The sequence below is a fragment of the Manis pentadactyla genome, chromosome 4, assembly GCF_030020395.1.
Source record: "Manis pentadactyla isolate mManPen7 chromosome 4, mManPen7.hap1, whole genome shotgun sequence".
NCBI classification, from domain to species: Eukaryota; Metazoa; Chordata; class Mammalia; order Pholidota; family Manidae; genus Manis; species Manis pentadactyla.
The window spans coordinates 167,732,285-167,759,189 of record NC_080022.1 but is presented as its reverse complement, the minus strand read 5'-3'; the positions used below and the strand labels follow the sequence as shown (position 1 = coordinate 167,759,189).

At 56.5% G+C, this 26,905-nt stretch overlaps 1 protein-coding gene and 1 long non-coding RNA gene across 21 annotated transcripts in view; one reads left to right on the top strand and one right to left on the bottom strand.

Annotated features, from left to right (window-relative positions):
• The window catches only part of SRCIN1 (SRC kinase signaling inhibitor 1), a 66,253-nt gene that overhangs the window by 13,884 nt on the left and 25,464 nt on the right, over positions 1-26,905 (top strand). For 7 of the 19 annotated variants that reach the window (XM_057501419.1, XM_057501414.1, XM_036930467.2 and 4 more), the window contains 5 exons: positions 12,513-12,814; positions 15,835-15,933; positions 22,520-22,543; positions 25,867-25,988; positions 26,094-26,289. In XM_057501419.1, coding sequence (XP_057357402.1) covers positions 12,513-12,814; positions 15,835-15,933; positions 22,520-22,543; positions 25,867-25,988; positions 26,094-26,289 — 743 coding nt within the window. Of the gene's footprint in view, positions 1-12,512; positions 12,815-15,834; positions 15,934-17,989; positions 18,103-22,519; positions 22,544-25,866; positions 25,989-26,093; positions 26,290-26,905 lie in introns of those variants that run through there. The other 12 variants (XM_057501416.1, XM_057501417.1, XM_036930476.2 and 9 more) reach the window with 7 other exon arrangements.
• On the bottom strand, positions 1,267-26,899 carry LOC118934740 (uncharacterized). Of its 2 annotated transcripts, XR_005033582.2 has the most exons (5): positions 26,631-26,899; positions 25,770-25,964; positions 7,072-7,251; positions 2,078-2,568; positions 1,267-1,576 (listed from the first exon to the last, which is right to left on the bottom strand). It is a non-coding gene; the product is annotated as an uncharacterized LOC118934740 (long non-coding RNA). The 2 variants fall into 2 exon arrangements; XR_008997368.1 differs by lacking the exons at positions 1,267-1,576; positions 2,078-2,568; positions 7,072-7,251 and adding an exon at positions 15,274-15,513.

Below are 26,905 nucleotides of genomic sequence, written 5' to 3'. Positions count from 1 at the left end.
ACCAACACATAATAGGTGTGTACGAATTGCTCATTACATGACCATAGTTGAACGTGCTAGGCACTGTTCTAGATACATTATGTATTTATTTCCTCCCATCTTCCCAAGTTGGGCACTATTTTCTCCATTCTGCCATTGGGGAAACTGACCTCCAGAGAAGTAAAATGATTTGTTCAAGGTCACATATATGGGAAGGGGCCAAGTCGAGGGTTCCGTCTTGGCTTGCTGTGTCCTTCCTGCTCTGCTTGGTCATGGGCATGTGTATGTGTGACACATGACACATGCATTCAGTAGCTGCCCTGGGTAACAGGGAATATTTAGTGGCTAGTGGCCACCTGGTTGACATGCACTGTACTCCCTGTGGAGAGGTAGGGTTGGGAGAGGTGAGGGCCCAGAGGCAGGGAGGGAGCAGATGCCCCTCACCCCAGCACATCCCTCCTCCCTCAGCTTCCGGTCCCATCCCAGCAGCCTGGGGATGGTGGCATGGTGACAGGTGCTGGGCTGCAGAGATGACAGCACTGCTGATTCCCCCATAATTACTGTCTGATGAGGCGCCAGAATTAGCCACTGTGTGAGCATGGGATGCAGTATGGGGCAGGGTGTGGGGAAGCAGATGGGGGTGAGGGAGCCTCTCCTACCAAGCCTGCAGGCCTCTGGCAGTAGGGCAGAGTAGGCACTGGGGAAGAGGAAGTAGGTTAGCAAGGAGGAAGAACTGTGTGGTTCATATGCATCAGATATTATTGTGTAGGCTGTGGTTTTCCAGTCCTCAAAGTGGCTGGGCGTACCCCTGAGATGGCTGGCCTTTGCACAGGGTGCACGGGCCTCAGGCCACTGACCAGGAGACTGTGGGTACAGCAGGTTGCCCACTCAGACTTCTGGGCATACCATTTGGTGGCTGGAGCTTGGATCTGCCTTGCTGGGGCTGTGAAGGGCACAGATGCTGGGAAGAGGCCAAGACCCAGTGCAGACTCCTTGAATCCCATTAGCAAGGCCAAGCACCAGAGGGCAGATGGAAATGCCCAGAAGGAGCAGGCAGGTTTAGTCAACCTTGCCAGGAGGGTTGCCCAGTCCAGGCAGGAGGAGTCAAGTTGGCCCCTGAGGCCCAAGGTCAGGGGAGGCCTGAAAGTTAGGAGCAGAGGGCAAGGAAGATACACTCTGGTCCCAGAGCAGGGCTGGGTATGCCCTGGGCATTTGTTTCCCCTGCCACACCTGCTGGGAGCAAGAGAAGGACTGGCGAGGGCAGAAGCAGAGAGGGGTCATCTGGGCTGCTCAGACCTCATGTGAATGATTGGAGCAGTTTTGAAGGCCACCAAGAGGGGTGGTGACAACATGGGGCTCACCCAACAGAGAGCAGGGCAGGTGGCTGGGGGCTGAAACTGGGCCACAGAAGGGAAGACCTGTGATGCTGGGCTCTGGAGAGAAGATTGGGGTTCAGGAGCCTCCACCCTGCTCTGAAGGGAAGGCTGCAGACCTTGGCTCATCCTGAGGAAGGAAGAGCCCCACAAGATGACTGATGCCTTGGAGGTGATGAGTTCTCTGTTCCTGGAGGTGTCCAAGCCCTGGCTGGCTGGTGGTCCTGAAATAGGGAGGGCTTGAAATTCTCCTGTCTGGGCGGAGCCTGCGGCAGGGACTGTGAGGGCTCTGTACCCAGCTGAGGTGTGAGGAGGGCCTGGGGAAAGCCAGCTTCCCGGAGTTCCTTCAGGACTGCGGCGCCCCATCCCCCCTGGGCCCCGGGGCCCCGCCCCCTCGGCGTCTCAGCCCCGCCTGCGGGGAGTCCCTTTGGCTCTGCCCGTGTTGGGCCTCCCCCAAGAGGGGGCTGAGGGTCTCTGTGCTTCGCTGGGGAGGAGGGCGGTTTGAGTGTTCCCTTCTCAGGGCCTTGGACAGACTAGGGGACCCAAGGGGCTCTTGCCCAATGGCTTGGATGAAGACTCAGGGGTGCCTTGGTAGCAGAATCCGCATGTTCCTCAGGGACAGCAGGGGAAAGAGGGGGGATCTGAGCTGAGAACCCCCACTGGTCCTCCACTTACCAACTCTGACCTTGGACAACGAACACCTTTCTGAACCTCTGCTTCCTCACCTGTAAAATGGGAGAGAGCGACCCCACAAGGTGTCTCTGAGAATTCAATGAGGAATAGACTGTTTCCAGCATGGGGATTATTCAGGAGGGGTATCGTTCATAGCTGGCCCGCGTTTGCCACAGCATCAGAGAAGATTCGAGTTCAGGAGCCTGGGGCTGCGCTGAAACCTTGTCGCTCCAGGTGGATGGGTGGGTTTACCTGAGAAAAGAAGGCTGGAGTCTTTGAGTCTTACAGGTGGAAGGGAAGAATGGTTATCGCTCCCCTGCCTTCCAGCCTGTGTCCCACCTTCTCAGACCCTGCTTTGGTGGGAAGGTTCAGGTTAGACAATGGGGAGAACTTCTGAAAAGATGCCCCTGGTGTCTGATCAGGCTCCCCAGGCCAGTCTGGACCCAGTGGTCAGGCGGGGAACTCCCAGAGTCACCTCCTGCATTCTCTGGACTCCCTCCTCCACCGTCCACCAGGGTCTCTCCAGGTGCTAACCGTGTCATCCCTGGGGAGAGAAAATAATGGGAGGCAGATTGTTTGCTCCTTGTAGGCTTGCCGGCAGTAGGGCCATTAACCCGTTCAGTGAGGGCTAAGCCTCGGAGCCCATCAGCCCTGTCCTTCCCGCTCCAGCAGCAAGTGGAAATAGGTCAAAGAACTACCACCGCTCGCCCTGGTGGAGGAGGCTGAGGACCTGCAGAGGCAGAACAAGAGCTGGGGTGCCCAGGTCTGAGAGGAGCATCTCAGTCCTTGGCGATACCTCATTGGCTACACGCTGGTCGGAGCAGAGTGGCCTTGGGATCAACGGGCCCATCCCTCTCTTTCAAGACACTTTCAAGTAGACACTCCAGCAAGGAAACCCTGAATTTGGCAAAGGAGGAGTGGGGCCAAGGAAGGTGCTTCCCTTGAGAAGGCATAGCTGGACTCAGGATGGGCAAGTGGGGTCCCCACTGCCTTGCACCCCAAACTGGAGATGCATTGACCTGGCCCTTGAGGAAGCCTCCAGACACACTGCAGTCTGTGGGGGGGGGGTCTTAAGTGTACATGATGTGTGTTCATGGGTTCAGTGCACTGTCTGCCCAGAGGGCATCTAAGATGGCAGGGTGCTGAGTCAGGGTGGCATGAGTGGTGATCCCAGTTCAAGTTGGGCCCAATGTAGATGCCTATGGGGGGTGCTGGTGAGGCAGTTTGTGACTGGGTACATTTTGGTGAGCACGTGCTGGGCACATGGGAGTGCGTCATGGTGCACAGGTGTCACAGTAGAAGTGTGGGTGAGCTTAAGCATGTTCTGAAGTGACTAGCATGTGCTTGGAATCTGGAGGCACCGGGACCCAGATTGTGGTGGTGGCCGAGGGAGCCACCTGGGTGCTGGCAGAGAAGAGGCCTCCTAGAGAGCCTGACCCAGTGTGGGATGGCTGAGGATGTGGGGTGGTGGGGGGAGGGCAGACGTCTGGCAGGGCTGAGGCTCCTGCCGCACATCTGGGGGGCGCTTGATGAATACTTGGTCCAGACACCTCCCTGGGGTGAGACAGGGGGCTCCCACCCCTCACTTCCAACAGACTGTGGTCTCTCTCCAGGGAACAAGGTGCCTCCCCCGAGGTCTGCTTTCAGCCTGAGGTGGTTAGGGGCATGGGAAGGTCCCTTTGCCCACACCCACTGCCCTGGCCATAGTACCCTGAGGCTTCGGTGGCCCTTGGGAGAGATGGAGCTCTGGCAGCCTCCTCAGAGTGGTGGCAGAGCTGGGAGGACAGGCGCCTGCCTCCCTCCCTCCCCACCCTCTTGCATTTGCTCCTTCCCTTCCTCCCGGCCTCTGTTACTCTCTGCTGCCTCTCCAAGGAGATGTAGAGCTGACAGGACACCTTTGCTGGGCGCGTGACTGTGGAGATGCCGTGCAGGAGTTAGCTTGCTAACGCGGTGCCATGTGGGCACATGCCAGGGCTGTTCCCAGCTTTTGCAGCAATGGCTTCAGACTGGGGGTGACATGCTCCCCTCTGCATCTCTGCCCCCTCCCTTCCTGGAGAAGCCAATTAGCCAGATCTTCATCAGTAGCAAAGAATCAAAACCCTACTGTCCTGGGTCTGATAAAACTCTGACAGCAGAATGAAAGGAAATCAGGCAATGGGGCAGATCAGGAAGGAGCTGTCCCCACTCCTAGGCCTTTGCCTTTGTGCAGTGCACAACCTGCACACCCATCTGCTCAATGTTAGTAGTGCTTCGTTTTTTTTTTTAAACAAATGAGAGGACTGAGTCTCAGAGAGGCTGCTGACCTGCTCAAGGTCACACAACTAACTAGTCAGTGGCAGAGCTGGGTTTGGACAAAGCTTTCTCACTCCCAAATTCAGTGATTTTTGGTATGTTATAGCTTTGCCTGCTTGGAGGATGGTGCAGAGAGAGGAGGGAGGGTTATATATCTGAAATTCTGGCCAGGGGGCTGGCTTGTTGGCTTTTTTGCGAGGGGGGGAGGTCTTGTCAGAGGAGTGTGGTCAGGATCCCAGAAAGGACCCTGATTTCTGTGTGGTGAGCATCCCACTGGGCTGGGGTGGGCACCTGGGGTAGTGAGCAGGTGAGACCCACAGCGCTTCTCTCTTGGGCCCAGGGTGCCCTGGCGTGTTTTGCACATTGCTGCTGATTCCTCCCAAGGACCTTGTTAGTCTATGCCCTCCTGGGGCCTGGGGCCTGGAGAGGGGCTCTCCTGGCAATCGCTTTCTGGGAAGTGGCATAGTGGAATGGAAATATCCTTGTCCCCAGGGCCAGGATGCCTGGGTTCCATTTCTGACTCTGCCCCCTACTCTCTGGGACTTGGTTTACCTCCTGTGAAAGGCATTTGGCTAGAGGGAGAGCAGAGCATGGTTTTCAAGACTCAGGCAGGGATAAACAGAACAGTCTTGAAACATCACACCTCCCTGCCTAAGAGATAAGAGACCAGGGGAGAGAGGCCTCACCGCCGGGGCTAGAGGGCTGCTGGGTGTGTGCTCTGAGGATTTGGAGGGTAGGGGGAGAGGGCGGCAGGGGCAAGGGAGCAAGGAGTCCACAGACACGCAGGGCCTAGGGGAGCAGCTGGCGGAGATGGCACCGAGGCAAGCCTGGCATCTTTGACTGTCCCCAGCCCTCTACCCCCACTCGAGGTGGCTTGCGGATTTCCTCAGCTCACGCAGTTCTGTCCTGTAAGACCACCTCTGCTATCAAGGAATGGCACCTCTGCCATCAAGGAGGCCTCCAGTCTGAGGGAAAAGATGAGGATCTTGCTCTAAGGGAACTTCCAATCTATTGAGGTAAACAGAGGCCCTGCCCCAGTGCCTCTCAGAGAGGAGGCTCAGGCCCTGCCCTTAGGGAGTGCCCAGGCTGAGGGGGTGATAAGGCTCTGTTCTAGGTGAGCCCCTAGTCTGATGGGGGGAGCATGGGCCCACCCCAGGGTTGCACCCGGTCTGTGGAGGGAGACAGAGGCTCTGCCCTGGGAATATACCCCATCTGAGGGAGGAGACAGGGGCCCTGGGATGTGCCCAGTCTGAAGGAAGAGGCCCTGCTCTCAGGGTGCCCCCAGTGTGAGCAAGTAGACAGAAGAGTCAGCCTGGGGATGGGTGAGAAGGAAGAGATGGCAGAGGAAGTATCTGGCTGGGGCAACACTGCCTGACCCCCAGGGAGCCCAAACCCTCTCTTTCTCAAATTCTCTCTCCCTGGGGAAGGCCCCAGAAGCTCCGCTGGGAGCAGCTGAGAGCCAGGCTCCTCCTAGCAGCTCCTTCCAGGCAGGTGAGCTCTCCCTCCCTCAGCCCTGACGAGGTCCCTTAATTAGATTCTAATTCGTTTACCAACTAAGTGGCCTTCGGTGGGTTTTAAATCTGCGCCAATTGGTTTGTGTTTTTCTGCCTGCATGAAGTTGTGACTGGCAGTGCCTGGCACCCCCATCCCCTGCCTCCTGGCTCTTCCTTGTGGGCTCTGTGGCCCCTGCCCCACACCCCACCTGAATCTAGATGCCCAGCTTCCCAGAACGCAGGGGGAGCAGAGCTCCCTGGGAATGAGGGTGGAAGAGACCAGGGGTCACAGGCCACAGCTCTACTACCCACCATTGCGCCCCATCCCTGGGGAAGGGAGTCCACACAGTGACTCATGACATCACTCAGCCTCCCTTGCTGCGTTTAATCATCCTGCCTGAGGCCCTTCCCCACTGGGCTCCGTAGATCAGTGCTGAGGGTGGGGGAGGGAGCATCAAGTGTGCCACCAGCCCAGGGTTGCCCTGCCTCTGACACCCTCCTGCCTTGCCCAAGTTCCCTCACCACCGCAGTGCCCAGGGAGTGGTCCATCCTGGGGGGTGGGCTCCACCTGGCTTCTTCCCACTTCTCTGTCCCCCCTTTCACACCTCGGGGGAGGGATGCTGGCCTTCCCTAGGACCCACTGATGGCAGTTTGCCTGGTCTTGCCCCTGTCCCTTTAGTGCCACCGTTCCCAGTTACCAGGAAATCACCTTTATTGTCTGACCACCTCCCACATGCTTTCAAGTCAGCTCCCTTTCTTCTCTTCCTGTCTCCTCACCTGGCCCAGACAGGCTCTCCTGAGGTGGCCTGACAGTCGGCGTTGGTGGGGAATGGGGAAACGTGGGAGGCAGATGTGGGGGTTTCCGCCCCTCTCTGCCTGGAACTGGACATGGAACTCTGTCCTCACCCCTCAGGCCAGCTGCCTCCTCCCCTCCCATCACCCGTCCTCCCACTGCCCGCCCCCACCTCGGAGGCACTGGTTGAAGTGACAGGGAGACTCAACAGGGCGCTGGGCATTAGCAATTTGGGGGGATATTACACAGGAATGTTTACAGAAAGGCAATTGCCCGGAAAATGACTTTGGTTGCTGTGGTTTGGGGCGGGAAAGATGGTTTTAGAAAACAGACACAGATGGGCTTCTGCTCCAAGGACCCACAGACGGAAAGCAGGGCTGAGGGGCATGTGCACACAAGGAGCACAGAGCCAGGGGTCCCCAAAAATGGAGACATCAATTCCTTCACAGAGGGGAGGGCATTACCTCACCTGATCCTGGTTCCTGGAGCCTCTGCCCAGCTTGATCTCTGGCCTCTGGCCTCTGACCTCCCAGCACCATGTGCTTTCTGACTGCAGCAGGCACCCAGCAAGATGGAATTGTCAGGCACAATTGATGGTGGCAGTCGCCTCGGGGCTCCTCCTGGGCGACTTGGGGGCCTCTTGCTTTGGCTGCAAATGGGAGGAGTGGGGGAGCCTCAAGCTGCATGTGTTAAAGCATGTGTGGGTGTAGGGAGCAAGGCACTTCAGGGTCTGAACCAGGCCCCCCACCCTTCCAGCAATCTCCTGCACCCCTCCTCTTGCCCTGCCTGAGGACCTCACTGGGATCTAGCCCCAGGGACCTGCTCAGGCCATGGTGGGGGCAACCCTGTGAGGCCTCTTAGGGTCCCAAGGGAGGGACCTTTCCCAGCTTCTCTGTCTTTGGGGAGAGGGAGATAGGGACTTGAACTCCAGGTCCTGAGCTCAGGTCCTCACAGCCAGGGGCCCCAGAGAGACCTCTTTTTTTCTGCAGCTTGTGGCTTCACTCTTCTGCCTACTTTCCCCCATTCCTCCTCTTCTTCCTTCTCCCTCCGCTTCCTCTTTCCCACATTCTCTTCTTCTGATGATGTCATGCGTGACTGTTGCTCAGTGCAGCCAGAGGACAGTAGACGATGACATTGGGGGTCAAGACACCAGATGGGGATGGGCTTGAAGGCTTGTGAGACAGTGTCACTAAAACGTGGAGACCTTAATGCTCATCATGAGTTACAGTGATGTCATGTAAAATAATTCAGTGGAGGATAAAAATAAAGCAGGCTCATAAATAAGCATGGAAATTGGAATTGGTGGAACAAATAACAATGTCGCTTTCTTCCCAAGCAGCTGCACCTTTACCCTCAGCTGGCCACTGGGGGGCGCCTATCTCTTCCCGGTCACTCCCGCCTCAGGCAGTGTTCTTCACTGTTGCCCAGGCTGGGAAGGTTGAGCTGAGGGTGACCAGAGCCCCCCTTCCCCAGCCTTCATTTCCTCTCATTCTGAGCTGGATTCCTCAGTACCCTGGATCTTCCCTGGAGCTTGAATCTCTGACTCAAAAATCATGATTGGCCTTGCACACTGAGAGGCCTAGGAGAGACATCCAATCCTCCAGCCCCAAATTACCTCCCTGGCTCCCTGAACCCCCTTCACTCAGGGGTTCAATCCCAATGCTCCTCCCTCAGTGTACCCCAGCTCTGCTTCCCTCTCCAGGACCTCCCCATCCTCCCCTTCCCTCAGAGCTCCCTGCCTCTGCCACTCCACCTCAGAGTCCTGCGATTCCCATGTCCCTGCTCCAGCAGAACCAGCCCTGCTTACCCCCTCAAGGCCTGCCTGTCCCATCTGTCCCCTTACCCTCCCTCCAGACCCCTGCCCGGATGGATCCCCCACCACTCCTCTGTTGCTGAACAGGAAGCATCGATTTGCTCAGGGCCACAGTGCCCAGAACCTGCTGCTTGCTAGATTGGAATCGATCTCTGGGCTTTTCACTGGGCTGCTCAGTCTGGGAAGGGTCAGGGCCGCCCTGAGGTCTTGGTGGTGGCTAGAGCAGATGCACGGGTAAGGGAAGGCTGTCCTGCTAGGGCTCAACAGCCCATGTGCCAGGGAAGTCCTTAATTCACAAGAATGTACCTTCCTCTCCATTGTCTTGTCAGCTTCTCACTCAGTGCTCAGGGGCAGGGTTCCAAGGTTAACACCCCCATTTTACAGATTAGTGCCTTCAGGCTCTGAGAGGAAAGAGACTTGTGGACTGAATGGATAACTAAGTGAATGGCTATGCTGGGTTCTCTCAGGGAAGGAGCTGACTCTAAACCCAGGGTATCTCTGGCATGGGTTTTTTTCCTCCCAATGCTCTGTCCTCAAGTGCTCGGGGTTGATTCAAGGAGATAAAGTCATGCCTGAGCCCTCAGAGCCCCCATAGGCCTCCTCCCAAGGGCAACAGGATGGCCCCCCTACCCAGAAGCCCAGGCCAGTCCTCCCAGTGCACTGGGGCTCTGCAGAAAAGAATGCAATATGCACAGAGCAGGAGCTAGGACACCTGGGTTATGCAGGTGCCTCTCCTCTTTCCCAGAGCCCGGTTTCTGGCTTTGTTAAATAAAGCCAAGGATCTAGAATGTTCTTACAGAGATTCTAAGGCTTTTCAAATCAAAGCCCTTCTTTCCCTCCTCCCCACAGAGATAACAGGCTGTCTCTCCTGCCCCTTCCCCTCTCTCTGCCACCCCCCCAGAGTCCAGCTCCTGTGTCACTCCAGCCCCTCCTTCCACCAATGCCTGGACACCTGAGCCCTGACCTCAAGGAGGCAGGGAGGAGTCAGTTCTTGCTCCACTCTGTTCAGACCTGCTCAGCAGGCCCCTTACCACTGCTGCCTGGCTGCCTGTGTGAGATTTATGGGACTGCAGTCATAAATAGGGCTGCGAGCACACGGCCACTGTCCGCAGCTAATTCTCCGCCCTCCCTGCTGCCTGCTCTGGTAGCTTGGACCCCTCCCTGCCAGCTCCGTATTGCCCCTGTAATCTACCTGGGAGATCTGGGGTGACCCCTGGACCTCCTCACAGTCCCTGACTGCCTCAGACAGGCACACTGTGTGCCCCACCCCAGACTCACTGAGCTCTCCCCCTAGAAGCCAGGGAAGGAAGTGGTGGGGGTGGGGATGAAAAGCTCTAGGGGGTCCAGGAGGGCAGGAGGGCGGATGAGAACTGGAGAAACTGTCCCAAGGTTCTATGAGTGTCCAGAGCCCTAGGAGGGCGGCATGAGCCTGGCTGTCTGGCACAAGGGGAGAGGCCCCTCTGGCTCAGGCACACTGGGCTGGACTCTAGATCCAGGGTTGCAACAGCAAGGCCATGGGCAGCATTGTCCCCTGCCTGGGCAAAGAGAGGGCTACAGAGTGCCCAGGGCCCTTGGCCATGGAGGGTCTCCTCCTCTCCCAGTGAGGTTGCGTACCTCCAGCTGGTGGTGAGGGTGAGTGGAAGAAGGAGGTTCGGGGTTACAGGGGGCAGTCGCCTGACTCTGCAGCTATTTCTCCAGCGCCGGAGCAGCCCCATCCTGGCCCCTCTTTCCCCCAGACGATTATTCAGGTCACTCCCTTTCAGCCATTCACTGGCCACCCTGGGCTGCCACCAGCTCCTCAAGGGCAGTGACTGGCTCCTGTGAAGATGGCCTTCAGCCAGGGGCCATCTTCAAGAATTTTTTCCATATCAGGGAACCTGTGCACTGTTTTAATTCAGTATGTTTTTCATTTGAGCATAAATAAATTTACTTAAAAGGAAACCGTATCTCCCTAGCCATCCCAAGGAATGATCTCCATGAAATCAATGGTTGAACCTTCCATTGGGGTTTTTCCCATCCTTAAGAAAATAAAGGTGGGAACTATGAAACTCTGAAACACTGTTCCTCCCAAGGTCATCTCTTGTTTATCTGGACTTCACTTTGGGGAGCACAACAGAGGGTGGTGACTGTGGAGAGAGGGAGCCGAGGGAGGGATGCAGGAGGAACCCCAGACCTAGCGCCAGGGTGTGGAAGCACCAGGTAAACAAGGAAGAGCACCCAGTCCCACGTGGTGCTGTCATTGTCCCATCAGTAAACAGTTGTCCTCTGGTGAGGAAATGGGGTGGGAAGGGATAAGGTGAGCCTAACGGAAATTAGGGTCAGATCTGGCCTCTGCCACTCACTGTAGCTTTGGGCAGGTCTCTGACCTCAGTAGCCCCATCTCTGAAATGAGGCCACAGGAACACTCCCCAGTAGGGGTGTTGGGAGGCTTGAAGGCCGTGATGATGGCAGTCAGGCAGGCACTCAGAGGCTGTTCTCTTTGCTTGATTTTTGGTGGGAGGTTCTGGGTTCTCTAGGGCTCTGTCCCCCAAGTCTACGTGCCCAAGCCACAGCTCAGGGAGGAGTGTGTGTGTGTGTGTGTGTGTGTGTGTGTGTGTGTGTGTGTGCACTCACGCGCTTGTTGGGTGAGGGGTGGTTTTTCCTGAAATGCAGCTGAATCTCTTCTTTCCTCTTGTGTTGGATGGGAAGTGACTGAGGCCTGGCAGCGAGCCTGATGAACTGGGGATGAGTGGAGAGGGGCTGATGAGGGGCCAGCCTGGATGGACCCTGGCTGGGTCCCGGTAGCCCCACCTTCTTCCCTTTTGCCTCAGTGGTCCCTGGCCCTGCACCTTGGCCAGCGCATGGGGGTGCATGTGTCTGCTGCGGGGCTAGATGCCCCCAGCCCGAGACTACACTTGTGGGGTGATGCTTTGAGGCCGGTGGATTATGAGGCTGGGGGTGTGCCAGGGAGACTGTTTGTCTCCCAGTGGGGAGCAAGGAAGGCCAATCTGCTTTATTCCCAGGAATATGGCTGAGGTAAGCCCCAGCAATTCCTCCTAGCCCTGGCACGGGTGACACTCTGGAGCCACTGTCCCCTGCTGGGCTGTGGGCAAGTCAACATTGGGACTGGGACTGGGGAGGCCAGGAGCTCAGGGCTGGGGCCATGTGGGGAAGGGATTCCGAAATCTGAGTGGGGACCTCAACCCCCGGCCTTCTCTTTCTTTTGCTTCTGTACTGTTCTTTGTCCGCTGTGTGTCCCTTCTAGGCCTTGAACTTGTGTGTGTGTGTGTGTGTGTGTGTGTGTGTGTGTGTGTGTGTGTGTGTGTGTTGGGAGAGGAGACTGAAAGAAGTGGGGGAGGGTCCCAGGAAGAGGGCTTGAGCTGTTCTTCTGTCTGCTTGCTTTCTTCTTTGAGTTTGTCCCCAGTCCATCTCTCACTGTCCTTTCTGTGCCCAGCCTCTCATGTTTGTCCATTTGTCTGTCTCTGGGAGGGAGGGGAAAGGGGCCCTATGACTCAGACTCTGGGCTACCAGCTCCTTAGGAAGCCCCGAGAATGATCTTTGCCCTTGTCCTCTACCTCAGCTCCACACTCTGGGGAGCCTAGCCCTGCCCCCTGACCCCCCGCCAACTCCTGACCCTGGCCTTTAGGACTAGTATCCTGGACATGCTAGTCTGAGGGAGGAGGCCAGCTCCCCCACCCCCACCTCATCTTAGAAGATGTTCTTGATAGGGAGATGGTGCAGCCTCCTCTCCACATCTTTCAGAAGGCATCCAAAAGGAAACTCCCCTCCCTCCAGGTGGGATATGTGATTAGACAGTGTCCAGGACCCCTACTTCCAACCCCTTCTTGGCCTCAAAGGACAGAACCTCACGTGTAGTCATTATCCCTGCAAACCCACCGGAAGAAGGGCAAGAAGCTGGGCCCTGCCCTTGGTCCCCACCTTCTTCGGACCTCCAGGCTCACTCTCCACCCCCGGTGGGGGTGGGTAGCCCCTGCCTCACCCCGGGCGCCTCTTGCCCTCTCTTAGGCCAGCCCCTTCCTGCAACGCCCCGGTGGGGGAAGGGCAGCCCCAGGAGGGATGCGCAGTGACCCCTCCGTGCCCCATCTCCCCTCTCGCAGATCCGGAGCGGAGCAGCCCCCCCATGCTGTCTGCGGACGATGCCGAGTACCCGCGAGAGTACCGGACCCTGGGGGGCGGGGGCGGCGGGGGCAGCGGGGGCCGGCGCTTCTCCAACGTGGGGCTGGTGCACACGTCGGAGCGGCGGCACACGGTGATCGCCGCCCAGAGCCTGGAGGCGCTCAGCGGGCTCCAGAAGGCGGATGCCGACCGCAAGCGCGATGCCTTCATGGACCACCTGAAGAGCAAGTACCCCCAGCACGCCCTCGCTCTGCGGGGCCAGCAGGACAGGATGCGAGAGCAGGTGAGTGGGGGCCTGCTGCGGGCTGGGGTGGGAGAGGGTCTGACCCTTGCTCCCCTGCCCCCAGGCTCATTCGCTTCTGAGAGGCACAGGGGGCAGAGAGAGGGAGGTGGAGTTAGAGGGATGCCCTGATTGGCCTTTTCGGAAGCGGGTGGGGGCTCAGCCTTTAGACCTCTGTCTGCAGTCTTGCAATTTGGAGCCCAAGATCGCGCAGAGAGACCGGACTCTTAACTTGGGCTGTTGGACTGGAAGTCTGTCTTGGAGGCCAAGGGAGTGGTAGGGAAGGGGAGGGGACAGCCTTGGGGACTGACTGTTCTGGGCCTGAGGGTCCATCTGGCAGTGGAGTTGAGACACTTGGGGTCAGCACCTTTGTGATATGGCCCCTTGGGAAAGACCTTGTAGGCTGGACCTGATGTGCCCCCAGCTCCTGCAAGAACAGAGCCCAGAATTCTGGGGCCTTTTGCCTCTCTCTTGGTTCCTTCTCCCAAGACTCGCTGTGTGACTGAGCTAGAGGCTGCCTCTCTCTGTGCTTTGGTTTCTCTCCCGCCATCAGTAAGGCTTAGAGAGGAGTCAGGGCCAAACTTCTCCCAGATTGTTGGGTTCCTAGATGCATCTCTCCATCCAGGTATGGCTTTCTTGTCTGTAGGAAAAGTTCCTTCTTGGGATTAGCCTTCTACTTACAGTCCCACATTGGTGAGGTACCGTGGTGGCTGCTGACACTCAGGTTTTGTCCTCTGGGAGAAAGGGATGAAGGGAGGGTGGTACCTCCTATCAGGGTCCTTTCAATCAAGCCTTGGGGTGTCAGGCCCTGCTTCCACACCTATCTTGCTCTGTCCCCCTTTCCAGGTACTGCTTGGTCTGGCTGGGAGAGGGAAAGAGTGTCCCCGCTCATACCCTCACTGCAGGGAGCAAGGAAACACTGGCTTATTTCTGGTACCATGTCTGTTCCCTGATGTCATCTCCAGTTCTATCTGGCTTTGCCTTTCCCAATTCCAGAGTCCTCCTGGGAGCAGAGCTCCATCTGGGAAAAGGGAGAGCTGCAGATGAAGGAGATATGGCCCTCACTCTCAGGGAGCCCCTTGCAGCGGGTTCCCTCCATACGCTCTGGCTTGGGTGGGAGCAGGGTATATGTAACCTAGATGGGATGAAAAAGATGGTTAATGTTAAGTATGGGGGCACAGTGTTGGGAGAGATTTAGAGGTGGGCAAGCCTGGTCAGTGAAGGCTTCCAGGAGGAGGAGGTACCTCAACTAGTCTTAGAAGAATGAAAAGGGTCTGAATAGACATCGAGGAAGAGAAGGTTGTTTCAGGAGGTGGGAAAATGGGAAATAAGCATAGGCCTGAGTTGGCTAGGGACTGGCACAGAGGCCCACCTGGTTGGCACTAAAGGCTCAGAATGGGGAGTACTGGGAGGTGTGGGGGCAGACTGGAAAAGTGGGGCCAGGTGGTGGTGGCTAGGAGGGCTGTGGTTCTTTTTGGGTGGAGAATAGGAGGGGACAAAAGTGGATTCGAGGCAGTGGGAGAGGAGGAAGAGGCGGACCAAGGGAGGACCAAGGGCAAGGGCTGGAGGGCTGGGGGGAAGACTGAGCAAGGCTTGTTTGCTGCCTGGACTTAGGAGGTCCTGTTGACAAGGAGTTGTCGGTGCCTTGGGGAGAAATAAGCAGGGTTGGGAGGGAAACATCGGGGGTGGGGGACAGAAACATGGGAGATGATTTTGCAGACTGGGTGGGGCATCCACAGGAATGTTGGTTAGGCACGGTGTGTGCAGCTCATGATTCTGAAGGGACCACAGGTTCAGAGGAGGGCTGAGTGTGACCAGGGCAGGACAGAAATGCCCTGGGGCCTAAGTACATCCACAAGGCAGAATGGAATCTGAGAGGGGAGGGGGCTCACAATGGTGGGAAGAGGGTGAGTTGGTTACATCTGCATCATGAAGAAGAGGAGAAAGGCCCAGCAGGGGGGCCACCTGCACTTCAGACGTCAGGAGGGATGAGGAGAGAGAAACAGCCACTGGGACTGGCCAGGATCCATGGTCCAGAGGGTATGGGGAGCTCACTTCTCATGGTGTGATGAGGTAATGTCCGTTCAAGGGCTGAGGAGGTTGGAGGTGGTGAAAGAACAAGACTCTTGGCCATAGACCTGTCTGGGGAGGTTTGGCCAAAAAACATGCAAAGCTGGTTTGGTGGCCTCAAGGGGTCCAGACCTATGAGAGAAGACATGGGTGTGTTTGAGGGCCTCAGTCATGTCTGATGTGTTTGCTGACAGAATAGGTTCTCAGTAAATACTTAGTAAACAAATCAAAGCACGGCCACTGACAAATTCATTCCTTTCTTCATTCACTCGTTCATTCCATCCCTCACAGTGTGAGTAGGCAGGACCTACAGCCATTTCACTTGCCATGGAATGCTTGGTGCCTAAGCACAGTGCTGGCCCAGGAGATGTCTGGAAAGAGTGAAGGTGAATGGGTTTGAGGATGCTGAGGGGGAAGAGGACCACGGGGAGAAGGTCCTGGAGGAATCAAGAGGAATGGGCTTCAAGCTCTAGGTATGGCCTGGGGGTGGGAGAAGAAAGCTTCTTCCTCTGGTGTGGCAGGGAAGAAAGAGGTGCTGTCGCCACAGAGGCACATGGGGTGAGGACTCCTGCAGGTTGGTTCCCGTATCTGTGAGGTAGGAGGTGACCTCTTCGGTGAGGGGGGATGAAGAGCTAGAGGAGGGAAAGGTGAGGACCGTGTTAGGAGGCGGTCAAGGACTGAAGAAAAGGCTTCCAGAATATCTGATGGAAAAGGGCCTCCGGGGGGCTCAGGGAGCCCCCAGTCTGACAGGAGAGAAACATCCAGAAACAGACCACAGGCTCTATTTAGAGACCCAACCTCAGGAAGGGACTAACCAGTGTTGTAGGGTCCCACTGCGGTGTGAGCTCTCTGCCAAAGCTTGTCTGAGGAACACCCCTCCCTGCCCTGTCACAGTCCCCCAGCGGCTCCTGCCCGCTCCCCCTAATGGGGTGTCCCCCCCTTCGCACACACAGGTTGGCGGCTGGACCGTGGACCCCGTGTGCCTCCTCAGCTCCCTCTGCTCCCACCTCCATGGCGACTCCGCCCCCTCCGGGGCTGGCCAGCCGGCCCAGGTGAGTCACCCACCTCTACCACAGCCCCCAAGCCCATGGCGGAGTTTGGCTTCGGGGAGATTTTTTGAAGGGGGGATATCCAGGATTTTAATTTTGCATCCCTTTCTCTTATATAGGAGCGCCCCATTTTCAGGAAACTCCTATGCCTTGTACTCTCCCCCTAATTGCCTAATTCCTACCAGCACCTCCCCAAATGCTTTGAGGAAGGAAATTTTTGAGGAGGAATACTCAGGTTTTAAAAGAAATTTTTGGATTCTTTTCTCCTTTAAACAGGAGTACCACCCCCACTCTCACCCCATTGGGTCTCAGGAATCCCTTATACCCTATATTGAGTCCCACCTCCCACCTGAAGGCCTGTAGATCATCTCATTCCTCACCCTGTTCTTGCATCTTAGAGCAGACCCAACCTTCCCCGGATGTCTCACCATCAGCAAAACTGCTCATGATGCTTCTCTCCCACCCTTCTGGCTATGTTCAAGGCTTAGTTTCAAATTTTTGAGGACTTTGGCATCTAGCCATTTGTTCTGAACTTGTCCCCTGATTCCTCATCAAGCCTCAGTTTCCCTGATTGGAGGGTGGATCTCAGCTTAGAGAGGAGCACACTCAGACTGGGCTTGGGCTGCATCTGAGGCCTGGGCATTGCCATGGGAGAAAAATAGGCATCCGAAGCCCAAATGGGGAAGGGAAGCCAGACTCAGAGTTGCAGCTGGGAAGGGTGCTTGGCTGTAGGAGGCAGAGAAGGTACAGAGGCAGGGCATCCACTGGATTGCAGGGGTGCCAGGCACTTCCTCACACCCCCTGCTCCCCCTGGAGAGGAGCAGCAAGGCTTAACTTTTGGAAGGAGAATTAGGAGTAAAAATATGACAGCCTAGGAAATGACAAGGATCCAGAGCACAGATGTTTTAGGCGAGTATAACTCAAGTCTACGAACAGATTGGCACACCTGACATCACTCACGGGGCATTCAGTTTGCATCCTTTTCTGGCTCTCTGCCCCATCTTGTCTGCACTATGGGGAACAAAGATGTATTTGCTTCCAAGGCTGGATGGCAAGTGGGACAGACTTGTCCTGCGTGGCCAGGTACACGTGGAGGCCAAAGTGGGGCTGGGACAGGGATGGTGATGGGGCAGATGATAGATGCTCTGTGCCTGGGACATAAAAAGGCCCTTAGCCCAGATGGAATGTCTTGGGACTAGTTATGGTTGGGATGATGGAGAGGATTGAGGCTAGACTTGGGGCCCTCCGCTGCCCCAGGTCATGGGATTCGGGGCCTATCTACATCTGGAATTTGCTCTGATGGAGTGAGTAAAGGGGAGAGCTGGAAGGGACCCTCACTTCAGGGCTTTGTAATTACAGAGAAAAGTGGCTGTGCACAGACAGGATCTTATCATCACTTGATAACTCAGTGCTTATTACACTTCCCATTCCCCTGGGCTGAGTCTGAGGCTCCTTTCTGTAAAGTGCAAGACCAGAGACATTCATCAAATGCCAGAGTCACACAGCAGAGTAGGATCAGAGGCCATCATGGAAAAAATTAGGCACCACAGGCCTCCCAGACTTGACTGGGAGTTGAGCCATGGGAGAGCTGAGAGGGCAGCGGCACACCTCTGAGACCCTGGTGGGGAGAGGCTGTGAGGTCCCCGGAGGGTGGCAGGTGAGGACACAGGACACACTCCTCCCCGCCACACTAGGCCAGGCCTTGGGGAGTGAGGGCCTGAAGAGGACCCTGGGAGAGGATCAGAGGCTAGACTCCAAGCCTCAGCCCCTCCCCCTCTTCCACAAGCCTGTCTAACTTCCCTCCCTCCTGCAACCCGAGTCCCGGGCGGCGGGCCGGCGTATCGGGTGACCGCGGCGACGCAGCCACCAGCCTCCGCCGCTCCTCGCCGGGACTGCGCCGGCGGGGCCGCGCCGGGGGAGGGGGCTGGAGAGAGGATGAGCACGGCGGCGCGCCGCGCCGCGCCAGGTGGAGTCGCCGTTACCGGGGCGACCGGGGCCCGGGCCGGCTCGGCAGCGGCGGCGGCTCTCGCACTGCAGCAAAGGGCACCGGCGGCGGCGGCTGCGGAGGCGGCCGGGGGAGGAGAGAGCCAGGGCGGGTGGGAGTAGGGGGCCGCTCTCCCTACCCCGCCCGACGCTGATCTGGGGGCCCAGCGCATACACCTGTGGCCGCAGGTAAGGGCGAGCGGTTGCGGGGGCCGGTCGCCGCCTCGGGTTCCTCGGAGGCAGGGGCACGGAGATCCGGGGACCTTTTCTGCAGCTCCGAGGGGCCATCCGGGAATAGGGGGCGTGCAGGCTGTAGCGGTTCCTGATCCCTGAGCAACGCCCCCTCCCCTCCCCCACCGCGTTCGCATTCTTCTGCAGGGGCCGGGCCCCCACCCCAAAATGCGGCTGGTTCCTCCTCCCACAGCCTTGGGAAGTCATGACCTTCCGGCGTGCGCCCTGACCCCTGGCGCGGCGCAGGTCCCGCAGCCCTCCCTACACACACACACACACACACACACGCACGCACATGCACACTCATTCTTTCCGCATTGGGAAAGGGTAGGGCGGGTGAGGCTGTAGATGGGCACACCTGGGGAGAGGGCCGTGCATGTGCATCGCGATGGGCGGCTGGCGCCGGCTGGGTCACAGTATATAGCGCCAGCCCGGGGGCCGGGTGTTTACGTGGACGTGTGCTCACAGGAGTTGAGAGGTGGGTGTGTGCGCCGGTGCACGCGGAGCCAGGGGATTAAAGAGCAGGGGTGCGACCCATTGGCTGTCCTCCCTCCCTGTTGGGTGCGTCGTGGGTGGGGGGTGGAGGTCAAGGAAGGGTCACGCATTCACCTATCCTGCAGGGAACGCCTGCTTAGAGCAGGGGAGAGACCTCAGCTGGCTGGGCCAAAGCTCCCACGGCCTGCCTGGGGGAGAAAGGACCAGCTTCAGGGGAACGGAAGAATCCCACTAGGACGCCTAGGGTTGTGGAAGGAGGGAGTTACTCTTCAGCCTCCAGAGGGAAGAAACTGTTTCCTCTTCTCGCCAGGGAGTTTGAGGACTCCCTGCCTTGCTTACTGGGGTCCCTGGGAAGCTCCCCCTCCCGCATTTATGAAAGCTTTGTCCCTACAAAGGGATTGGCTTCCATCTTAACTTCTTAAAATACCTCTCATTTTGCAACTGATCCTGTAAGCTTCTTCCCTAGGAGTGGTGACCCCTGGCAGGGTTTCCCCCGCCCCACCCTGTCTTTTCTTCACCTTCTCACTGTCTTCTGGGAAGGTGAGATCCCTCCCTGAGTATGGAAGAGGGAGGCAGTTTTGCGCTGGTACTGGAGACTTTCGCTTGGGTGGAGAGCCAGACCTCTCTTGGGCCCTTCCTGCCTCTGCTCTCCTTCCAGGGGGTTTCTGGTACTGCGAAATTCCGGAAGGCTGGGCAGCGCTGGGTATCAGGAGGTGGAGGAAGTGGTGCCAGACAGGAGTACTCATAGGCACCCCCCATTTTCCTGTGGGCTGGTCCTATTTTATAGGTATTCATCCCTGGGCAAGTATTTGTTGAGAGCCTGTGTACAGCAGGCACTGTGTTGGGCAGGACAGGAGGAGAAGACAACTAGGAAAAGTGTGAGGAAGTAAAGGTTCTGGAAGTTGGATGGGGAGAGCCCCACCTTTGCAAACTGGAGAAGGGCCTTCTGTGTTCAACCATACAAGGCTGTCCCTGGGTTGAACACCTGGAAAGAGACAGAAACAGGGATGGATGGTATCCCCAAGAACCTCTCCCCACCATGGTTTCCCCCATCCAAGGACACTGAGTTGCCAGGAGGCTCTGCCTCATTCCTGGTGGGGCCAGTATGAAAGGAGATGGTTCTTCCCATTTTGCAGAGAGCACGGAGGGGCAGGATCTGCTCAGTGGGCTCTCCAGGCCCCAGCCAAGAGTCCCAGGACTGATCTCAACTTCTTTCCAGTTCATCGAGCACAAAGGCAGCAATTCTTCTATCTTTACCCTCTAGTGGGGCTTGGCTGGTTTTTCCTGTGGCACTGATGCCACTCAGTCCTCCCCCCTTGCCTCAGTTCGCGACCCCTCCTTCCAGGTCTAGCTGCCCCATGGATGTGCCCAGCCTAGGGACCATGAGGCAGGCCCGGGTAGAGCACATAGCCAGTGTGGCTGTAGCCAGGCCTATACCTGTCTCCTCCCAGAGGCAAGAGGTGGGCCCCAGCCATCTGCACATGCTAAATCCCGTGTTCACATTGGGGGCTGGGTGGGGGTGGGGCATTGTCTGCCTCTTTTGAGTCAGGAGTTTGCCTATCTGACACATATGATGTCTGGGACATCATAGGCATGGTACCGTGGCTCAGGCGGTCAGAGGCACCATGATCTGGCTAGTAGGGGGAAGGGAGGATGAGACTTTCTATTTGTATGTGTACACGGTAGGTGCACTGCTTGGTGGGTTTTTGCAGCTGGTGTGTGTGTGTGTGTGTGTGTGTGTGTGTGTGTATACATATGTGTGAATGATATTCATATGTCCATGTGTTTTTTAAACTATGGGGGATGTTGGAGGGTGTGTGTGACTGGGTCAGTGCCTCTGTGTTTCTGTGACTGGAGTGATGTTTGTGGGAGTGTGTGTGAGCAAGTTAGGGTCCTGTGGGGCGTGCTGGCTTGGGTATGCATGGGGGTGGTCGATGTATGAATATCTCTGTCTCTGAGTTTTTGGTTGTTTCTGGGGTTGTTTCTGACCATAAAGTGCTTGTGACTCTTTGAGGGTGTTTGTGGCAATGTTCTTATCAGGGGATGTCTGAGAGTCTGTGAGGCTTGGCATGGGGCCTGCATGTTATGGATGCTGTGGGTGGGCCATGTGTACACAGGTAATGGTGGTGGTATATGGGGGACAGCAGCCTTCTCTGTAGATCTGTCCATTACCACTGGGCTGCAGACATGACTCTCATCATAAACCTTCCCATGCCCTCTGCCTGGCTCTGCCAGCCCCCAATGTGTCCTCTCCCTCTGCTACCCCTCCCCTTCTCAAGGCCACAGGCAGCTGTGGCTAGAGCCTGTTACTCCAGCCCCACTCCTCACAACCCCTGATCACCCATGGGGGTGGCATGTGTCCATAGATTGTTCTAGGCACTGACTAGGGCAGAGACTTTGCTGTCCCCTGCCCGGCATGTGACTGTATTTTGTGTCTCATGGAGCCAGTGCTGGGAGGAGAGGTGGGGATTGTGGCTCAGATGGGGATGGCCCTGGACAATGAACCTCTTCCTCTCAGCCCTAGCCCGGCATCACCCCCACTTCAAAGGTCTAACTCAAGGAAAGCTTCCTTCCTAGCAGTGCCCCCCAACTTAGCCCCTATCCAACTCCTCTCTGCCATTAAATCGTTCAGGTATCACAGGACACCCCTGGGTGGTATCCTTCCCCCACCAGGGACCCACTGTGCCCCTCTCCTTTGCCAGTAGCTCTGAGGCCTGAGGAATCTTGTCTGCTGGTGCCAGGCACCCCAGGACCAGGCCATCTGCTGCCTCTGTCTTCCTCCTGAGGCTAGCACCGGTCAGCAGGGTGCCCTCAGCTTTGCCAGGAACCAGTCCAGCCTCCAGGCCCCTCCTTCCTTGTCCTTAGCCATCTGGAAGGGCCTTCTGGTCTCCAGGGAAGACAGGGTGACCCCAGCTTATTATGAATGGAAAGGAAGCTGAGGCCCCCTACTCTAGGGGTGCAAGGAGCCCTCCTCTCTCATGCATCCAGCCACAGGATATTACCCATGCTCCCTCTCTCTCCAACTCCCCTCGCTGCCCAGGGCTCCCCAGCCATTGCCCAGTACTCTGACGTGACTGGCATCTGTCCACTTTTCTCTAGAATCCAGAGTCATCCTGTTACATTGGGCCCTCCTGCCCTTGGCCCCCAGCCTCCTCTTCCACTCTCTGCCTCATCAACCTTCCTGGGGTCCAGTTCACTCAGATGCTTTCTGCTTGTCCACCAGTTAAGTCGAACTACTTTTGCTCAGCATTGAAGCCACTCACCTAGCCCTAGCCCCCTCTTTGTAGCCTAATCTGCTACTTTCCTGGGCCCTGCACTCCAGCCAAACAGGATCACCAATGATCCCCTCCACACACAGTCCACTTGCCTGCCCCTGGGCACTTGCCCATACTGCCCCTCTGCTCAGCAAGCCTTTCATCCCAATCTCCAGCTGCTCATTTTTCTCATTCATTGAGACCCAGCTCAAATGCCACTTCTTCCGGGGAATTTTCCCTGGCCTGCCACAAGCAGATGCCATTTCTCTGAGTCCCAAGCTCCAATTAATCTCTGCCTTTACCTCATGAGTTCCCTGCCTTTATCAGTCATCTGTGCTGTCCCCTACCTGTAACACTGTGAGTTACTATGACTAGAAAGCATGGCTTGGAAACATCTGGAGCTGTCCTCTCTTGTCCGCACCAGCAGGCCCAGAGCCTGCTCAGGACCATCCTGCGTCTAAGTAGAGAATGGGATGCACCAGGTGTTGCTCTTTCCTGCTACTGGGAGGGTGGAGAGCCCATATCCCAAGGCTGAGTGCTGAGTTCTGAGGGTCTCTAACCCCCGTCTGCCCCTATTCTCCTCTCCCAGACCCCCACATAACCATCTCTTCTCTTATTTCCATCAGCAGCCAAACTACTGGAGTTTCAAGGTCAGTGTGTGGGCTTCGGCTTCCGTGACAACTGCATGTGCTTTCCTGCCCTGCCCCTCCCTGCACATGCTTCGTACAGGGCTGCGGGTCTGCACGGGATATTCTGGCGTGGGTGGTGGGCTGTGGGGCTGCAGGCTGTGGCTGCTGCTTTGAGAGTTTGGGTTTGCCTCCCAGGGGCTCATGGATCTCTCATGGGAGTTTGGCCCTGCTGGGGATCTGGGCTGGGGCTACTCATGCTTCTCCAGGCTGCAAGGGGCATTTTGGAATGAGAGTCTGCCTGACATTTACCCCATTGTGGAGAGACTGCTGGCTCTGAGGCAGGAACCTGGACCCTGTGATCTTGTGGAGGGCCCTCTTCTCTGAACTCAGATTTCATCTTCCAGGGAGACCCTGTGCCTGGGATGGGTGCCTCATCCCTTTCTTACTGTCCACTATGGGGAGCTGGTCAGTGCCAGGCAAGAGACTCACAGCCCTGTGCCCTCAAACTTGCTGCCCAAGTGCAGGGCTCAGCTCAGGGACGGTTGCCTCCCTGCCTCTGCTGGAGAGTTTGGACTACCCACAACTGGAGACTGGTCTGCCTCCTCTGGCATCATGCTGACGCCTGGGGGAGCACCCTCAGGGCCTCCTCCATCTTCTCTGACACCCAGGCCCAGAACTGAACCAAGTTAGACTGCTGCTTATGTTTCAGAGTCTCTGGGCCTTTAAGTTCCAGGATCATGATGGGGGTGGGAGGCATCCATCCCTGACTCCCCAAGTGTCATCTTGCTCCAAGTGTCACATTTGCATGCATTCTCCCAGAGAGAAGAAGTCCTTGACTCAGAGAATCATGGCATCAGACACACAGCCTTTTTGGAAGAAGCAGTAGAGTGTAGTAGTTCAGTGCGTGGGTTGGGGAGCCAGGTGGCCTGGTGGTAAATTTTAGGCTGTTACTAACTAGCTCCATGACCTGGGCAAATTACATAATCCCCTGGGCCTCAGTTTCTCCGTGAAATGGAACAACAATATCTGCATCATTGTGGTAAAGATAGAAGACATGAGATACCATGTGTCCTAAGCACAGCATCTGGCTCAGAGCGAGTCTTATGTGGTGACTTACCTCATTAGCTATTAGAATCACAGATGCTGACTTGATTCCCAAATCATAATCTCCTGGGAACTTGTCAAAACTCTTGAACCCCGGGCCCCAGCCCCCAGTAATTCCAATTCAGTGAATGTGGGGTCCTGGAAAGTGGTTTTGAAAGCTCCCAAGTGATTCTGCCCTAATCTGTGGACAGCATTTGGGAGCCTCAGATTCTAGGGTGTCTGACCCCACTCAAGGCTCCCTCTGCCAGATCTCTGACCAGGAGTCATCGGCTCCCCCTTGGACCACCTCCAGTGACAGGTGTTCACTGCTTCCCACAGCAGTCCCTCTCCTATCTTTGGGGACCTCTGCCTGAATGACAGTTTTGTTCTCCTGCTGTCTCTCTTTTAGTCAGGAAGTCCCTCTGGATGTCTCACTTTTTTTCTACCCTGTTGTTTCAACCCAGGGCTGGAAAGAAGTGCTAATAGCCATTCTCTCTTCTCAAGGGGGTTTGCTACAAAGGCTGTGAGGATGGAAAGGTGCCCATAGGGCCAGGATAGAGACAGGAACTGGCAAGGCAGAGAATGTGGGCATCTCTTCTTCCAGGGCCCCCTAGGCAGGATCTCTAGGATGCCCTTCATTCTGGCCCCTGTTCCACCTTCTTACAGCCTCACTTGTGCCCTCCAGGCACTGTGGCCACCCCCTACTCTTCATCCCTGCTAGCTGCCTCATTCTGCCTGGATTCTGTAGCCCCTCATCTACACCAGCCTGGCAACCACTGGCCTTCCAGTTGTCTGGCAACCCCATGACCACCAGATCAGACCTTGTTGCCCACACTGCCAAGGGGCTGAAGGTGAGAGAGAGGGCACAGGCTGGCACAGATGATCAGCCTAGAGCTGAGCTGGTCCAGTCTGGGCACAGGCACCCCCCAGGTGGGCCAGTTCCTATGCTGCCTCCCTCTTCCCTAGACTCATGCCCACCAACTGGTCAAGGCATTGTGCTTGAGACTGGATGCCTCCTGAGGTCCCCAAGTCTGGTCTTACACATCCCCAAGCTCTTGAGGTCACTCTGAGGACAGCTAGGCACATGGCCCATCAGAGGAAGATGCTCTTTTTCTAGAGTGCTAATCCGATTGGAACATTAAGTTGAGTTAATACGAAGATGGAAATTAATTAGGGGCTAATCAGGATTTGGGGAAGGAGGGAGCTGAGGAGAATAAAAGATTCATTTTTAGAGATGTTTTTACTGTGTTTTTGTTAAATTATAAAAGTGATATTTTATGATTGTGCAAAACTCACCCAGCAGAGAAATGTATAAAAAGAGAAAGCTCTGTCTCAACCCTGAGATAACCAGTGTTAATGGTTTTAAGTATTTGTTGTAAAAAATAGGCCCTTGATTTTATAGAAAAATAGAATTGGGCAGCGTATTTTTCTTGGTAATGTATGTATATATAATACATATATGTACATAATGTATATAACATGGAATGAAGTAGATCTGATTCATTATCTTTCTCCCTTAAATAAGTTTCTGACAGCAACCAGGTTTGAGGGGAGGGACTGGGGTCCTGAGTGACAGCACCAGGCTTTAGCCAAAAGTAGGGCTGTAAGGACAGTTGAAACCATGGTGACCTCTCTCTCAAGGTGAGAGTAATCAGCTGTCACTGGGGCAGGGAACCGTAGGTGATACCCTTTCCTAGTCCCAGCCAGATATCCCCCTCAGCTGTAACTTCAGGGCAAGGGGCTGCCATGCTGGTATTGGTGGCGGCCTTTCTGGGAGGCTAGCCAAGTTGGTTGGCTGTGGGCAGCATGTGCCTTGCAGGGAGGAGCTGAGGCCTGACCCAGAGGCCACAGGCTTGTGTGGATCACACCAGGCTTAGCATGTGCGCTGCATGTATGAGGCAGGTAGTCTGTTTGAAACTAGTCCAGCTGGCTTTGGGATGGTTCTACCAGTCACCGTAAGTCAAAAAGACATTTGTGCCCAGTTCTGGGAGGGCTCAGACCTCCCAGAGCTTGGATCAGGGGTCCTTAGCTTTTACTTTACTTTCTCCTGGGCCTTGCTTCCCACACCCACCCAACCCTCTGAACTCCACCAAGAATAAATTCGCCGCTCACAAACCCGCCTCTTAATTAATGTCTGGAACTAATGCCCCAATTTGCTCCTCACCTCAGTGACAAATTTGTGTTGTTGTTGTTCTTCAGAAGCTTAAAATAGCAGGCGTGCCCATGGCTCCCGCTCAGATGGATTCTTGTCTGGTTCCCAGGGTGCCTGAGTCCTTTGCCCACTCCTTATCTGCTCCGTGTCCCAGGGAAGCCAAGGCCCCAAGAGGTTGGGGAATGCTCCTGCAGCCACACAGCGAGTCTGCAATCCAGGAGACACTCCTGTGTGTGTGTGTCCCAGGCTGGCTGGGGCTCCCCAGGCATTCATGGGGGTAAATGGCAGAGCAAGGGGCTCATGCTTGATTCCTGTCTGCTCACCCTGCCCCTGCAGACCCGCAGCTCGCGCCACACTCAGGGAGCCCAGCCTGGGCTGGCAGATCAGGCAGCCAAACTGTCATACGCCTCAGCTGAGTCACTGGAGACCATGTCGGAGGCGGAGCTGCCCCTGGGTTTTAGTAGGATGAACCGCTTCCGACAGAGCCTGCCCCTCTCCCGCTCTGCCAGCCAGACCAAGCTGCGCTCACCAGGTACTTCACACCCAGTGCATCCTCCTCCTGGCCACTGGCTCCTCCCTTTGCTCTGCTTGCGCTGGAACCCTCTTTGTCCCCTTCACCACTCCATCTCTCCTCAACTGTTTCTCTAGGAAGCCTCTGGCTCCCTCTCCCACACCCTGATCCCCCACCTTCCAGTAATCTCTTCCCCTAGGCTCCCCTTGTCCTAGCCCTCCTCCACCTCTTTCCCTCCCCTCTCCCTCAGTATCCCCTGCTCTATCCTTATCCTTTTTCTCTCTCCAAGCCTCCTCTCTCCCTTGGGCCTCTCTCATACCCGCTTCAGCAGCTCCCCTTTCCTTCGTCCCCTTCTTGCTCACCTCTCCCGCTCAGCAACGACTCCCTCTCAGTTGCTGTGCCGCCTGCTTCTGCCCCAATTCCATTTCCTCACCCAGGCTTCCAACTTGCCTGGGGTCGAGGAGGTGCCTGGAGGGACCGGCGGCATGAGTGCCTGGGTGCACCTGCACTCCGGGGCAGCGTCCGGCCTCAGACCCTGCCTCTGCAGGACCAGCGCGGCTCCCGAAGGCTCCCCTCCCTCCCCTGGCCGGCGGCGTGGTGGTGGTGGCACTGACCGCGAGGGCGGCGTCTCCTTCGC